The sequence below is a fragment of the Salvelinus alpinus genome, chromosome 23, assembly GCF_045679555.1.
Source record: "Salvelinus alpinus chromosome 23, SLU_Salpinus.1, whole genome shotgun sequence".
NCBI classification, from domain to species: domain Eukaryota; kingdom Metazoa; phylum Chordata; class Actinopteri; order Salmoniformes; family Salmonidae; genus Salvelinus; species Salvelinus alpinus.
Genome location: NC_092108.1, coordinates 34841590 through 34857064, shown reverse-complemented (window position 1 = coordinate 34857064; position 15475 = coordinate 34841590). Strand labels below are relative to the sequence as shown.

The following is a 15475-nucleotide window of genomic DNA, read 5'->3' as shown; positions in this document are numbered from 1 at the left end:
AACTATGAAATCTCGGTCTCCCCTCCATGCCGTTTCAGTACCAGTTGCAATCCATAATCCTTGCACCCAAGATGATAACCGTTTCAAATTCTTTGGCTTATGAAAACATTTTCAAGGTTGTTATTAGCCAAATTATGTCCTGCAAGGATGAAGTGGCCTTCTCTGAGTGACTGAATGACGGTGGCACCGGAATGCCTGTGACCGGAGTGAATGACATGGAGAGAGGAGTGGTAACAATCGAGTCCACAGCTTGGCCTTGGATGCTTTTATTCTTATTACGCTCTTATATGCAATTATCTCATGGGACCTAATTGGCAGTGCTTGGTAATTCTGTTGGCAGCTTCTCTGGCTCTTTAGCCTCGGGCCAGGGTGAGCAGCCATGCACTGGGCAAGCCATCTTTGGAGGAACACTCGTCTCGTGCAATGATACGATCCGAGTGTATATCTTCTGATATACACTCACCGGCCAGTTTATTACGTACACTACCCCGTTCATGAAAATGGATCACTCCTACACAGTGAGTCACGTGGCTTGCTATATAAAGCATGCATCGAGGCATTCAGTTACTGTTCAATTGATTGTTAGAATTGGCTAAATGAGTGACCAAAGCAACGTTGAGCGTGTATGATCGTCGGTACCACATACAGTAACAGTCAAAAGTTTGGACACACCTACTCATTCAAGGGTATTACTTCATTTTTACTATTTTCTACATTGTAGAATAACAGTGAAAACATCAAAACTATGAAATAACACATATGGAATCATGTAGTAAGCAAAAAAGTGTTAAACAAATCAAAATATATTTTAGATTCTTCAAAGTAGCCACCCTTTGCCTTGATGACAGCTTTGCACACTCTTGGCATTCTCTCAACCAGCTTCATGAGGAATGCTTTTCCAACAGTCTTGAAGGAGTTCCCACATATGCTGAGCACTTGTTGGCTACTTTTCCTTCACTCTGCGGTCCAATTCATCCCAAACCATCTCAATTGGGTTCAGGTCATGTGATTGTGGAGGCCAGGACATCTGATGTAGCACCCCATCACTCTCCTTCTTGATAAAATAGCTCTTACACAACCTGGAGGTGTGTTGGGTAAATGTCCTGTTGAAAAACAAATTATAGTCCCACTAAGCACAAACCATATGGCATTGCATATCGCTGCAGAATGCTGTGGTAGCCATGCTGGTTAAATGTGCCTTGATTTCTAAATAAATCACAGTGTCACCAGCAAAGCATCCCCACACCTCCTCCTCCATGCTTCACAGTGGAAACTACACATGCGAAGATCATCCGTTCACCTACTCTGCATCTCACACAGACACTGTGGTTGGAACAGATTTCCATGGGTCTAATGTCTATTACTCATGTTTCTTGGCCAAAGCAAGTCTTCTTATTGGTGTCCTTTAGTAGTGGTTTCTTTGCAGCAATTCGGCCATGAAGGCCTGATTCACGCAGCAGAGGTAACTCTGGGTCTTTCTTTCATGTGGCGTTCCTCATAACAGCCAGTTTCAACATAGCGCTTGATGGTTTTTGCAACTGCACTTGAAGAAACTTTCAAGTGCAGTCGGATTGACTGACCTTCATGTCTTAAAAGTAATGATGGACTGTCGTTTCTTTTTGCTTATTTGAGCAGTTCTTGCCATAATATGGACTTGATCTTTTTTTGTTTTAGGGGGAACTTGGTCGTTTACCAAATAGGGCTTTTACCAAATAGGGCTATCTTCTGTATACCACCCATACCATGTCACAACACAACTGATTGGCTCAAACGCATTAAGGAAAGAAATTCCACAAATTAACAAGGCACACCGGTTAATTGAAATGTATTCCAGGTGACTACCTCATGAAGCTGGTTGAGAGAATGTCAAGAGTGTGCCAAGAGTTGTGCAAAGCTGTCAAGGCAAAGGGTGGCTACTTTGAAGAAATCTATTTTTAAAACACTTTTTTGTTGTTGCCTACTACATGATTCCATGTGTTATTTCATAGTTTTGATGTCTTCAATATTATTTGACAATGTAGAAAATAGTAAAAACCCTTGAATGAGTAAGTCCATAGATTTGAGTAAGTCCATAGATTTGGGCCCAACACATTTATTTAAATTGACTGAATTCCTTATGAACTGTAACTCAGTAAAATCTTTGAAATTGTTGTGTATATATTTTTGTTCAGTATAGACAGATAGACGTAATAAACTGGCCGGTGAGTGTATATCTTTCAATAGGATCTTACTCAAGTGAACTATGTCCGACAGGATGTTTGAAATTAGTGTATGAAGGGGACAGGAAACAAGAGACGTGAAATTAGCTTTTCTCAGTCCGGTCTTTACTGCAACAGTTGATGTTTAGAAATGTAATGCACATAGTTGACGCTTCCCGTGTACATATCAAATCAATCCAAGCACATCAAACAGTAGCCATGGAAACAAAACGGAAATCAGCGGTGCAGCTCAAGATTTGGAGGGGGGGGGGGTGTGTGTGTGGGTGTGTGTCCTCCTGAGATAGACTTTACAGCTTTAAATTAGCTACATATACAATACTATCCAAAGATGGTAACGATTTATGTCAACAAGGAACTTCGACAAAGCATTAGGAGGAAGAACATTCTTCTAATGATATGAAAATATATTTTTCCTATAAAAACTTTCTGCAGTTTTCTCACTGGTTGTGATAGGACCACAAACCAACTAGTATACACCTAGGCTGTAATTGACCAACACTAACTTTTCTGCACATGCTCAGTTATGTACCTGAACCTAACGGCCACCTGCATAAGCAATTATAGACATGCCATGGGTACTTTAGGGAGAGAATTAAGTGCTTTTTTCTGCAGGAAGTAGGACGTTGACCCATGTTGGCATATACTATAGAGAATGACAGAGGCCTCAAGGCCATTTTAGCATGGGCCTCACTAAAATGTATTGAACTGAGTGGGACTTCCAACTTCATTGGCTGATTCCTCCTGGTAAACCTGTTGGAGTCATGTCCAGCCAGGTCATCAGGAGGGATTAGCCAATCGTGAAGAAAATGTACTACTTCAAAATGGAGATTGCACGGGGAACACCATTGAGGCAATCTAAGACGACATAATGGGAACTATGTAGGGAAGCTCTCGTTCATTCTCTATGGCATATATACACACACACACTACCAATGCAACCCAGGATGGCTCAGAAAAAAACAAAAAAACAATAACAAGAATCGAGAACCAACTTGCGTCCAAAAACCTATCATCATTACAAATAAATACATCTTGGGGATATTCGGAGATTGTAAGCACAGTGAGCTGTGGTATCAAACAGATGCATTCTGAAACTCATACAACTTACATAAATTAAATGCAATAAATCCAAAGTTTTAAAGTTGTAAAGCTAAACTTAACAAGAAAACACTGCCCTTTGAACTTAAGGCTTGGGCTACTAACTTCTATCTTCCTATTGTCACAGTAGACATTATCAAACCTGCACATTCCTATGAAGTCCATAAATGTATGTATTGCAAAGAGTATAAAGCAAAGCATGTTTGGGGATTAAAAATAAATCAGTCAACAGCATGTTACTGAAAATCGGATTGAATAATGGCCTGCATTGTGAAATACCATTGTTTTCGTCGACCAATTAATGCTTTTGGATGGGTAAAGCGCAATATTAAAATGCCACCTCAAGTTCAGAGGAGAAACAAATTGTCCAAAGAGGGCAGGAGTTAATGCAGACATGAAATTCTAGAGTTGAGCAGGTCGTCATCGAAAGATGTAGAAGAAAAAAAATAGTTTTTTTATATATATACAGTGGGGAGAACAAGTATTTGATACACTGACAATTTTGCAGGTTTTCCTACTTACAAAGCATGTAGAGGTCTGTAATTTTTATCATACGTACACTTCAACTGTGAGAGAAGGAATCTAAAACAAAAATCCAGAAAATCACATTGTATGATTTTTAATTAATTAATTTGCATTTTATTGCATGACATAAGTATTTGATACATCAGAAAAGCAGAACTGAATATTTGGTACAGAAACCTTAGTTTGCAATTACAGAGATCATACGTTTCCTGTAGTTCTTGACCAGGTTTGCACACACTGCAGCAGGGATTTTGGCCCACTCCTCCATACAGACCTTCTCCAGATCCTTCAGGTTTCGGGGCTGTCGCTGGGCAATACGGACTTTCGGCTCCCTCCAAAGATTTTCTATTGGGTTCAGGTCTGGAGACTGGCTAGGCCACTCCAGGACCTTGAGATGCTTCTTACGGAGCCACTCCTTAGTTGCCCTGGCTGTGTGTTTCGGGTCGTTGTCATGCTGGAAGACCCAGCCACGACCCATCTTCAATGCTCTTACTGAGGGAAGGAGGTTGTTGGTCAAGATCTCGCGATACATGGCCCCATCCATCCTCCCTTCAATACGGTGCAGTCGTCCTGTCCCCTTTGCAGAAAAGCATCCCCAAAGAATGATGTTTCCACCTCCATGCTTCACGGTTGGGATGGTGTTCTTGGGGTTGTACTCATCCTTCTATTCCTCCAAACACGGCGAGTGGAGTTTAGAGCAAAAAGCTCTATTTTTGTCTCATCAGACCACATGACCTTCTCCCATTCCTCCTCTGGATCATCCAGATGGTCATTGGCAAACTTCAGACGGGCCTGGACATGCGCTGGCTTGAGCAGCGGGACCTTGCGTGCGCTGCAGGATTTTAATCCATGACGGCGTAGTGTGTTACTAATGGTTTTCTTTGAGACTGTGGTCCCAGCTCTCTTCAGGTCATTGACCAGGTCCTGCCGTGTAGTTCTGGGCTGATCCCTCACATTCCTCATGATCATTGATGCCCCACGAGGTGAGATCTTGCATGGAGCCCCAGACCGAGGGTGATTGACCGTCATCTTGAACTTCTTCCATTTTCTAATAATTGTGCCAACAGTTGTTGCCTTCTCACCAAGCTGCTTGGCTATTGTCCTGTAGCCCATCCCAGCCTTGTACAGGTCTACAATTTATCCCTGATGTCCTTACACAGCTCTCTGGTCTTGGCCATTGTGGAGAGGTTGGAGTCTGTTTGATTGAGTGTGTGGACAGGTGTCTTTTATACAGGTAACGAGCTCAAACAGGTGCAGTTAATACAGGTAATGAGTGGAGAACAGGAGGGCTTCTTAAAGAAAAACTAACAGGTCTGTGAGAGCCGGAATTCTTACTGGTTGGTAGGTGATCAAATACTTATGTCATGCAATAAAATGCAAATTAATTACTTAAAAATCATACAATGTGATTTTCTGGATTTTTGTTTTAGATTCCGTCTCTCACAGTTGAAGTGTACCTATGATAAAAATGACAGACCTCTACATGCTTTGTAAGTAGGAAAACCTGCAAAATCGGCAGTGTATCAAATACTTGTTCTCCCCACTGTATATATATATATATAAACCTGCGGTTCCGGTTCAATGGGTAGTTCCAATTCCAACTTGTATATTTTATTGAACTATTTCAGCAAAAGAGGATAAAGATAGCATTCACAGAAATAAGGGGTGGGGGGGGGGTTCATGAAGAGCAGAAACTCCCTTAAAGTCCCAGCTGTGGTTTACAAAAATGCCCAAGGGACATGGGAGAGTTTGTTCGTACTGGTACCCAGGGTTGGAGCCACTTGTCAAGGCTGTGGGTGCCCAGAGATGCCCCACTCTCTGGGTGTTTGGTGAGTTTATAAGGAAGTAGAGAAAGAGGAGGGTTATTCCATGATAGCTCTGTATATGAGAGGCTCGATATAGTCCTCTCTGTAACGGGAGTTGATGACTCGCTGTCTTTTGGAGCCCTGCTTCACCTCCTCCTCCGTGAAGATCCCGTCGAAGCGCATGTCTGATGCCTTGGACTGAAGGACACAGGCCATGAGAACGTTAACTATGAGTTAAGGTGGCACCATTAAAAAGGTAGTATCAACGTATCATAAATAGAATTGAAGAAATACATTTACATACAGTACCAGTCAAAAGTTTGGACACGCTTACTCATTCCAGGGTTTTTCTTTATTTTTGCCATTTTATACATTGTAGAATAATAGTGAAGACATCACAACTATGAAATAACACATATGGAATCATGTAGTAACCAAAGAAAAGTGTTAAACAAATCAGAATAGATTATATATTTGAGATTCTTCAAAGTAGCCACCCTTTGCCTTGATGACAGCTTTGAACACTCTTGGCATTCTCTCAACCAGCTTCATGAGGTAGTCACCTGGAATGCATTTAAATGAACAGGTGTGCCTTGTTAAAAAGTTAAATTCCACAAATTATTTCCTTCTTAATGTGTTTGAGCCAATCAGTTGTGTTGTGACATGGTAGGGATGGTATACAGAAGATAGCCTTATTTGGTAAAAGACCAAGTCCATATTATGGCAAGAACAGCTCAAATAAGTCCATCATTACTTTAAGACATGAAGGTCAGTCAATACGGAAAATTTCAAGAACTTTAAAAAAAAGTTTCTTCAAGTGCAGTCGCAAAACCATCAAGCACTATGATGAAACTGGCTCTCATGAGTACCGCCACAGGAAAGGAAGAACAGAGTTACCTCTGCTGCAAAGGATAAGTTCATAAGAGTTACCAGCCTCAGAAATTGCAGCCCAAATAAATGCTTCAGAGTTCAAGCAACAGACACATCAACATAAACTGTTCCGAGGAGACTGAGTGAATCAGGCCTTCATGGCCGAATTGCTGCAAAGAAACCACTCCTAAAGGACACCAATAATAAGAAGAGACTTGCTTGGGCCAAGAAACACGAGCAATGGACTTTAGACCGATGGAAATCTGTCCTTTGGTCTGATGAGTCCAAATTTGAGGTTTTTGGTCTTTGTGAGACGCAGAGTAGGTGAACGGATGATCTCTGCATGTGGAGTTCCCACCGTGAAGCATGGAGGAGGTGTGATGGTGCTTTGCTGGTGACACAGTCTGATTTATTTAGAATTCAAGGCACACTTAACCATCATCGCTACCACAGCATTCTGCAGTGATACGCCATCCCATCTGGTTTGCGCTTAGTGTGACTATCATTTGTTTTTCAACAGGACAATGACCCAACACAACTCCAGGTTGTGTAAGAGCTATTTGACCAAGGAGAGTGATGAGTGCTGCATCAGATCACCTGGCCTCCACAATCACCCGACCTCAACCCAATTGAGATCGTTTGGGATGAGTTGGACCGCAGAGTGAAGGAAAAGCAGCCAACAAGTGCTCAGCATATTTGGGAACTCCTTTAAGACGGTTGGAAAAGCATTCCTCATGAAGCTGGTTGAGAGAATGCCAAGAGTGTGCAAAGCTGTCATCAAGGCAAAAGGTGGCTACTTTGAAGAATCTAAAATAAAATATATATTTTGATTTGTTTAGTCACACAAAATAGTCACACAAAAAAACAACCCTTGAATGAGTAGGTGTGTCCAAACTTTTGACTGGTACTGTAGATGGGTATTATAAACATGGACCGGATCCAATATTCCTTTGATAAATTGATGATTTGTGATCTCATTTCATATGACCTAATCTGATATAAATCAGTTTGTATAAAGGAACATTGGGAGAGGCGCGTCTCACCATTCGGGACTTGACTCGTTTGGGCAGCTCCTCGTCTAGACTGTAGACTTCTTCCCTCTTAGCAGACAGCGACGACCCGTCCTCAAACTCCATCTGAGTCAGCACACAAAACAATGATGACGTCGCACAACAATATCATTTTTTTTAATGCATGTGTTCTGTATGAAGTGCATGTAAAATATGTGAATTTGTATGTGAAAAGAATAGCAAGAATAAACAAAATGTTTACATTAAAGAAGAAAACAACCCTGTTTCTGGAGCGTTACCCTCCTTGAGGTTTTCACTCCGACCCCAGTTGTAACGAACCTAATTCAGCTTAACAACCAGCCAATTATTAGAATCAGGTGCGCTAGATTAGGGCTGGAGTGAAAACCTACAGGACAGTAACTCTACAGCAACAGGGTTGGAGAGCCCTGCTATAGAGCTTGAAACTGTGGACCACATCTGTGTTTGATGTGTTATTAGAACACCTATACTTGCTACCCTTATTACAACCCATGCTTTCCCTGTAAAACCTTAAACCCCGTAAATCTGATGAACGTGGTTGAGGCGAGGCAAGTTAATGTGGTCCCTATTACCTGGTACATAGGGATGGAGTGCGACGCGACAAACTTGGCCCCGTAAAGCAGGTTGTCGGTCCAGCGCACCTGCACTACGTCGCCCACTGTTGGCGGGCCCAGCTTCACGCAGTCCCGATTCTGAAACCAAACCATAAGACAGGCTCATCATATAGGTCATATGGTTAAATACACCAGAGGGGTAAAACTAAAAAGCAGGATCAATGAGTCAGCTAGCTAACTTTGCTGAACAACCAGATAATTATTGATTTTCTTGTTTGTTAAGGAAAGCTAAACATAGATACGAGTTTTAGTTGTTGAGTCAATGAGACCATGCCCATTTAAAAAATTATATTTCAAAAACATTTAAGCAAGATAGCTGGCTAACTCAATGATTCTGCTTTGTAGTATACCTGTCTGGACCATTAAAGCATGTCAATATAGCCAACAGCCCAAATGGATTGATTTGTTTCCACTTTTTAGGATTGGTGAATTTCTATGATTAATACTACCACTGTTTTTGCCATACCACAGTAGCCTACAGCTTGCACTAATAAAAACAGATTGATCTATTGGCACTGCTGCATTAGGGCTCCTCCTTGTAATACAATGACATTGAGAAAGGTAGAGTTACAGTAGAAACTGTGTCACATTTGTTGCCATGGCGACTGCAGCTTGTTAAGCATATACAGTGGGGAGAACAAGTATTTGATACACTGCCGATTTTGCAGGTTTTCCTACTTACAAAGCATGTAGAGGTCTGTCATTTTTATCATAGGTACACTTCAACTGTGAGAGACGGAATCTAAAACAAAAATCCAGAAAATCACATTGTATGATTTTTAAGTAATTAATTTGCATTTTATTGCATGACATAAGTATTTGATCACCTACCAACCAGTAAGAATTCCGGCTCTCACAGACCTGTTAGTTTTTCTTTAAGAAGCCCTCCTGTTCTCCACTCATTACCTGTATTAACTGCACCTGTTTGAACTCGTTACCTGTATAAAAGACACCTGTCCACACACTCAATCAAACAGACTCCAACCTCTCCACAATGGCCAAGACCAGAGAGCTGTGTAAGGACATCAGGGATAAATTGTAGACCTGTACAAGGCTGGGATGGGCTACAGGACAATAGGCAAGCAGCTTGGTGAGAAGGCAACAACTGTTGGCACAATTATTAGAAAATGGAAGAAGTTCAAGATGACGGTCAATCACCCTCAGGCTGGGGCTCCATGCAAGATCTCACCTCGTGGGGCATCAATGATCATGAGGAATGTGAGGGATCAGCCCAGAACTACACGGCAGGACCTGGTCAATGACCTGAAGAGAGCTGGGACCACAGTCTCAAAGAAAACCATTAGTAACACACTACGCCGTCATGGATTAAAATCCTGCAGCGCACGCAAGGTCCCCCTGCTCAAGCCAGCGCATGTCCAGGCCCGTCTGAAGTTTGCCAATGACCATCTGGATGATCCAGAGGAGGAATGGGAGAAGGTCATGTGGTCTGATGAGACAAAAATAGAGCTTTTTGGTCTAAACTCCACTCGCTGTGTTTGGAGGAAGAAGAAGGATGAGTACAACCCCAAGAACACCATCCCAACCGTGAAGCATGGAGGTGGAAACATCATTCTTTGGGGATGCTTTTCTGCAAAGGGGACAGGACAACTGCACCGTATTGAGGAGAGGATGGATGGGGCCATGTATCGCGAGATCTTGACCAACAACCTCCTTCCCTCAGTAAGAGCATTGAAGATGGGTCGTGGCTGGGTCTTCCAGCATGACAACGACCCGAAACACACAGCCAGGGCAACTAAGGAGTGGCTCCGTAAGAAGCATCTCAAGGTCCTGGAGTGGCCTAGCCAGTCTCCAGACCTGAACCCAATAGAAAATCTTTGGAGGGAGCCGAAAGTCCGTATTGCCCAGCGACAGCCCCGAAACCTGAAGGATCTGGAGAAGGTCTGTATGGAGGAGTGGGCCAAAATCCCTGCTGCAGTGTGTGCAAACCTGGTCAAGAACTACAGGAAACGTATGATCTCTGTAATTGCAAACTAAGGTTTCTGTACCAAATATTAAGTTCTGCTTTTCTGATGTATCAAATACTTATGTCATGCAATAAAATGCCAATTAATTACTTAAAAATCATACAATGTGATTTTCTGGATTTTTGTTTTAGATTCCTTCTCTCACAGTTGAAGTGTACCTATGATAAAAATTACAGACCTCTACATGCTTTGTAAGTAGGAAAACCTGCAAAATCGTCAGTGTATCAAATACTTGTTCTCCCCACTGTATATATATATATATATATTTTTTTTTTATTCAATAAAACTTTACAGTCCATTTGTTACAGCGAACAACGAAAAATTTGTCTTTTGCTCTTTGTCAACACCTCCAGATTAGACGTCGACCGATTAAATCGGAATGTCCGATTAATTAGGGCCGATTTCAAGTTTTCATAACAATCGGAAATCGGTAATTTTGGACGCCGATTTTGCCGATTTTTTACACCTTTATTTAACTAGGCAAGTCAGTTAAGAACACATTCTTATTTTCAATGACGGCCTAGGAACGGTGGGTTAACTGGCTTGTTCAGGGGCAGAATGACAGATTTTTACCTTGTCAGTTCAGGGATTCAATCTTGCAACCTTTCGGTTAACTAGTCCAACGCTCTAACCACCTGCCTCACGAGGAGCCCGCCTGTTACGCGAATGCAGTAAGAAGCCAAGGTAAGTTGCCAGCTAGCATTATACTTATCTTATAAAAAACTATCAATCAATCAATCAATCATAATCACTAGTTATAACTACACATGGTTGATGATATTACTAGTTTATCTAGCGTGTCCTGCGTTGCATATAATCGATGCAGTGCGCATTCGCGAAAAATGACTGTCGTTGCTCCAACGTGTACCTAACCATAAACATCAATTCCTTTCTTAAAATCAATACACAGAAGTATATATTTTTTAAACCTGCATATTTAGCTAAAAGAAATCCAGGTTAACAGGCAATATTAACCAGGTGAAATTGTGTATTTTCTCTTGCGTTAATTGCACGCAGAGTCAGGGTATATGCAACAGTTTGGACCGCCTGGCTCATTGCAAACTAATTTGCCAGAATTTTACGTAATTATGACATAACATTGAAGGTTGTGCAATGTAACAGGAATATTTAGACTGATGGATGCCACCCGTTAGATAAAATACGGAACGATTCCGTATTTCACTGAAAGAACAAATGTTTTTGAGATGATAGTTCCCGAATTCGACCATATTAATGACCTACGGCTCGTATTTCTGTGTGTTATGTTATAATTAAGTCTATGATTTGATAGAGCAGTCTGACTGAGCGATGGTGGGCAACAAGCATTCATTCATTCAGCAAAAGCATAAGCATTCATTCAAACAGCACTTTCGTGCGTTTTGCCAGCATCTCTGCTGTTTATGAATTCAAGCCTATCAACTCCCGAGATTAGGCTGGTGTAACCGATGTGAAATGGCTAGCTAGTTAGCGGGGTGCGTGCTAATAGCGTTTCAAACGTCACTCGCTCTGAGACTTGGGAGTAGTTGTTCTCCTTGCTCTGCATGGGTAACGCTGCTTCGAGGGTGGCTGTTGTCGATGTGTTCCTGGTTCGAGCCCAGGTAGCGGCGAGGAGAGGGATGGAAGCTATACTGTTACACTGGCAATACTAAAGTGCCTATAAGAACATCTAATAGTCAAAGGTATATGAAATACAAATCGTATAGAGATAAATAGTCCTATAATAACTACAACCTAAAACTTCTTACCTGGGAATATTGAAGACTCATGTTAAAAGGAACAACCAGCTTTCATATGTTCTCATGTTGAGCAAGGAATTTAAACGTTAGCTTTCTTACATGTGTCATGACGTTGGGGTGGGGGTAGGTTTACGACAGTCATAAATACCTCTTTCCCCCTTTTTCTCTCTCCCCACTATAACTGATGTGACATAAGGAAACCCATGGGTTAACATAGAGATTCTGGGTAACATCAGAAGTTGGGGGGAAATGAACTATATTCTGGTAATCCAACCAACTGAACATATGCGGTGGTACTTAAGGTATATTATGTCAGTTCGGTTGCCCTCTGACACATTCTCATCAATGATAGAATGACAAACTCTACTGTGAAAAGTCTAAACGTCAGAGGTATCGGATTCACATGGAATTGTTGTTTAATTCAAATGTTTGAATATGAGATTATTTGTGAAGAGATGAAATGTAATTTTAGCTTCCAAATAAGAGATCTGTGCTTTCATAAGTTTTCCTCTGCTCACAGTGGCCCGCCCCTGTGAAGAGGTGTGGGTTAGAAACTTTTCAGACACACCCCTCTACCTCCACTATATAAAGCCAGTGACAAAAATGTAACATCCTGTTCCGGGTATGCTAGGATGACGATCCAGTGTCAGAATGGTTCAGATAATCACTTTAGATGAAGCCAACATCAGCATGGACTTTGATTGCGAATGGTATGAACTTTGAACTCGTGTTCACTACAGAAGTGATATCTCCTAGCCGTTGAGTTGGCAACAGCTGCTACAAACGCAGGTTAGGAAGGACCGTCCGAGTATCCCGTCTTCCACACACAACGGTACTACGAAGTATCCCGTGACTACCAGAGACCAGAGACATCCTCCAAAGGACAGAGGACTCGGGTCGTCGATACGGCCTTCCATCTACCACCAACCTACCGAAGCGCAGCTCAGAGTAAATATGTATTGCATTTTCTTTCTTAAATGGGCGGTAATTTAGAATGCATAAGATACGATATTTACGAGAGCACAGCTCGCCTATGTTCCGAATCTCCCGCTCTTTCACTAAAATCCCGCCCCTTCCCTTTGTGTAACAAACTGTCATATCTATTCCGCCCGCTAGGGACGTTTTCTGTATGACGTAATTTGTGATCAAGTTATGATTTAATTGTATATGTGTGATTCTGTGTGATTAGTTAGGTATTTAGTAAATAAATAATTAAACCCAATTTTGTATTGCTGATTCAACTTGTTAGCCAGGATTCTTGCAGACAATCAAGGACTTACAACTTTCAGATGAGACTGAATAAAATGATGATTAATGTGACTGTTATTTAGTAAAATATTACAAAATCTTTAAGAGTTTATTCGAAAGATAACAGCTCTATAAATATTCTTTCGTGGTGTCCCTCTCTAGTTAATTAATATTTACATGATTAGTTCAATCAGGTAATATTAATACCGGAGAAATGATTTTATAGAATAGCATGTCATAGCAATCAATCTGGCATAGTCAAAGACACGACACATGGCACATATTGCACTTTTACTTTCTTCTCCAACACTTTGTTTTTGCATTATTTAAACCAAATTGAACATGTTTCATTATTTATTTGAGGCTAAATTGATTTTATTGATGCATTATATTAAGTTAAAATAAGTCTTCATTCAGTATTGTTGTAATTGTCATTATTACAAATAAATCTTTAAAAAATAAATAAAATAATTCGGTATCGGCTTTTGTTAGGCCCTCCAATAATCGGTATCGGTGTTGAAAAATCAGAATCGGTCGACCTCTACTCCAGATAGCATTTTATGATGCCAGCAACCAACGATACAGGTGACGCTTCCTCACCTCAATGTCCTCTGGGAAGAGGTTGTCGCTGTAGGAGCCGTCGTCGAAGACGACCTCGTAGAAGGTGGCGATGGTCAGCTCCAGCACCTCACACTGGTAGTAGCGGCCATTTTTGTGCTTACAAATAACATTCTGGCCCACCTCTAGCTCTCGCATGGCCGCCTTATTGCGCTAGGAGATAAGAGGACAATAAAAATCACACACCCCACTCCAAATAGCAAGGCCATTAGCCCCCAACAAAAACTGCTCCCCGGCACCGATGACATAGATGTGGATTAAGGCAGCTCCCCCCCCCGCAGCTTTCTGATTCAGACGGATTTGGTTAAACGCGGAAGACACACACACCCTTTCCCTAGCACCATAAACAGATGACCATAAAGATAAGACACGTTGTATATTTCCAATAAATGAATATGCCATCTGGCAAGCATAAATACATTTGAAGGTGGCCTCGTAAAAGCATCTGCTTTGTTATTGTTTAACTGTTTTCTACTTTTAAAACAGAGCCGTATATTTAAATTATATAATTTCAAAATATATGGCTCTGCTTTTAAAGTTAACTCAGCTAAAATATTGAAAACTAGAAAATGCATAAGCCGGTTAACTGTTTATAAAAAAATCTTGCTGCCATATTGAGCGAAGAGATTAAAAACAAATATTTACAATTAAGACACTTGGTAAGAATAAATAAATGTGAAGGTAAAAGTAATTTCAGTAGCGGTGAAATTCTCTTCATGTTAAACATCTTTTTAAGTTAACTCAACAAAAAGGTATTAAAATGCATGAGCCGTCAGTTAAGAAAAAACATTCAGAGAACATTGATTTGCATTTCATTGAACATCAGTCCTGTGTCCGCACTCATGTCTTATTTTACAACAATCAAATCTTGCCCGATTAGCGAAATAAAGCACTGAGGCTGAGCTTCGACAAAAGCCAGAGCCTTCAGCTCCTTGGGGGGGAATTGGGTGCAGCCCGCTGCACTGACTGACTACATCAGAACAGCCAAAGGCACAGAGACAACCAGCAGAGCTGAGGCGTTGATCTTCGCTCCAACCGTCGCCAATACAGGAGTATTAGTATAAAAGAAACATAAACCGTCCGGAGATACAGCTTTTTATACAGAACACATACACACATTGTGATATCTGTATAACGTATGGGATTCTGAAAGTGTTTTCTGTATACTCTATTAATATTTGTAACCTGACTTACCTTTTGTAATGGCCCGAGGGGATAAATAAAGTTGTACTGAATTGAATAGTGTTGTGTTACAGCACTGAGCATAGACGATTAAACCGATGGCCTAGGCTATACGACTGTAAACAAACCACAGAACTCTACCCGAGCTGAGAATGAATGACAGGCTAACCCACACACACAAACAAAAAAACTGCAGACCAGATGTGTGTATGCCACCGATTGTATCTGAAACTTGTTTGGACTCACTCATGCAATGCTCACAACAACACTTCACATAAGGTGGCTGACATATAATAAACGTGTAAACACACAGGTTCCAAGAGTCAGAGAATTCTTTCTTCATCATGTCAAAGTGTCTGTACCTGCTTGCAGGCATTCTAGGTCTCACTGTAAGGGATTGGATGTTTCTATATGGTCACATGGTCTCTGGTTTGGAGTTTGTTGTTGTTGCACATCATTTAGATGGGCATTTCATTAGGGAAGTGTGTTTTGATTTGTTTCGTCTAGTTTCAAACTGGCTTTCAAC

General features: G+C 41.2%; 1 protein-coding gene across 2 annotated transcripts in view; it reads right to left on the bottom strand.

Moving 5' to 3' along the window:
- Positions 1–250: 250 nt before the first annotated feature.
- Positions 251–15475, bottom strand: part of LOC139551297 (lysine-specific demethylase 4A-like) — a 42491-nt gene continuing 27266 nt past the window's right edge. The window contains exons 19-22 of one of the 2 annotated variants that reach the window (XM_071362793.1): positions 13750–13920; positions 8139–8258; positions 7561–7653; positions 251–5845 (exon numbers count right to left, since the gene is read on the bottom strand). In XM_071362793.1, coding sequence (XP_071218894.1) covers positions 5705–5845; positions 7561–7653; positions 8139–8258; positions 13750–13920 — 525 coding nt within the window. In that variant the 3' untranslated portion in view covers positions 251–5704. The remainder of the gene's footprint in view (positions 5846–7560; positions 7654–8138; positions 8259–13749; positions 13921–15475) is intronic. The other variant, XM_071362794.1, reaches the window with a different exon arrangement.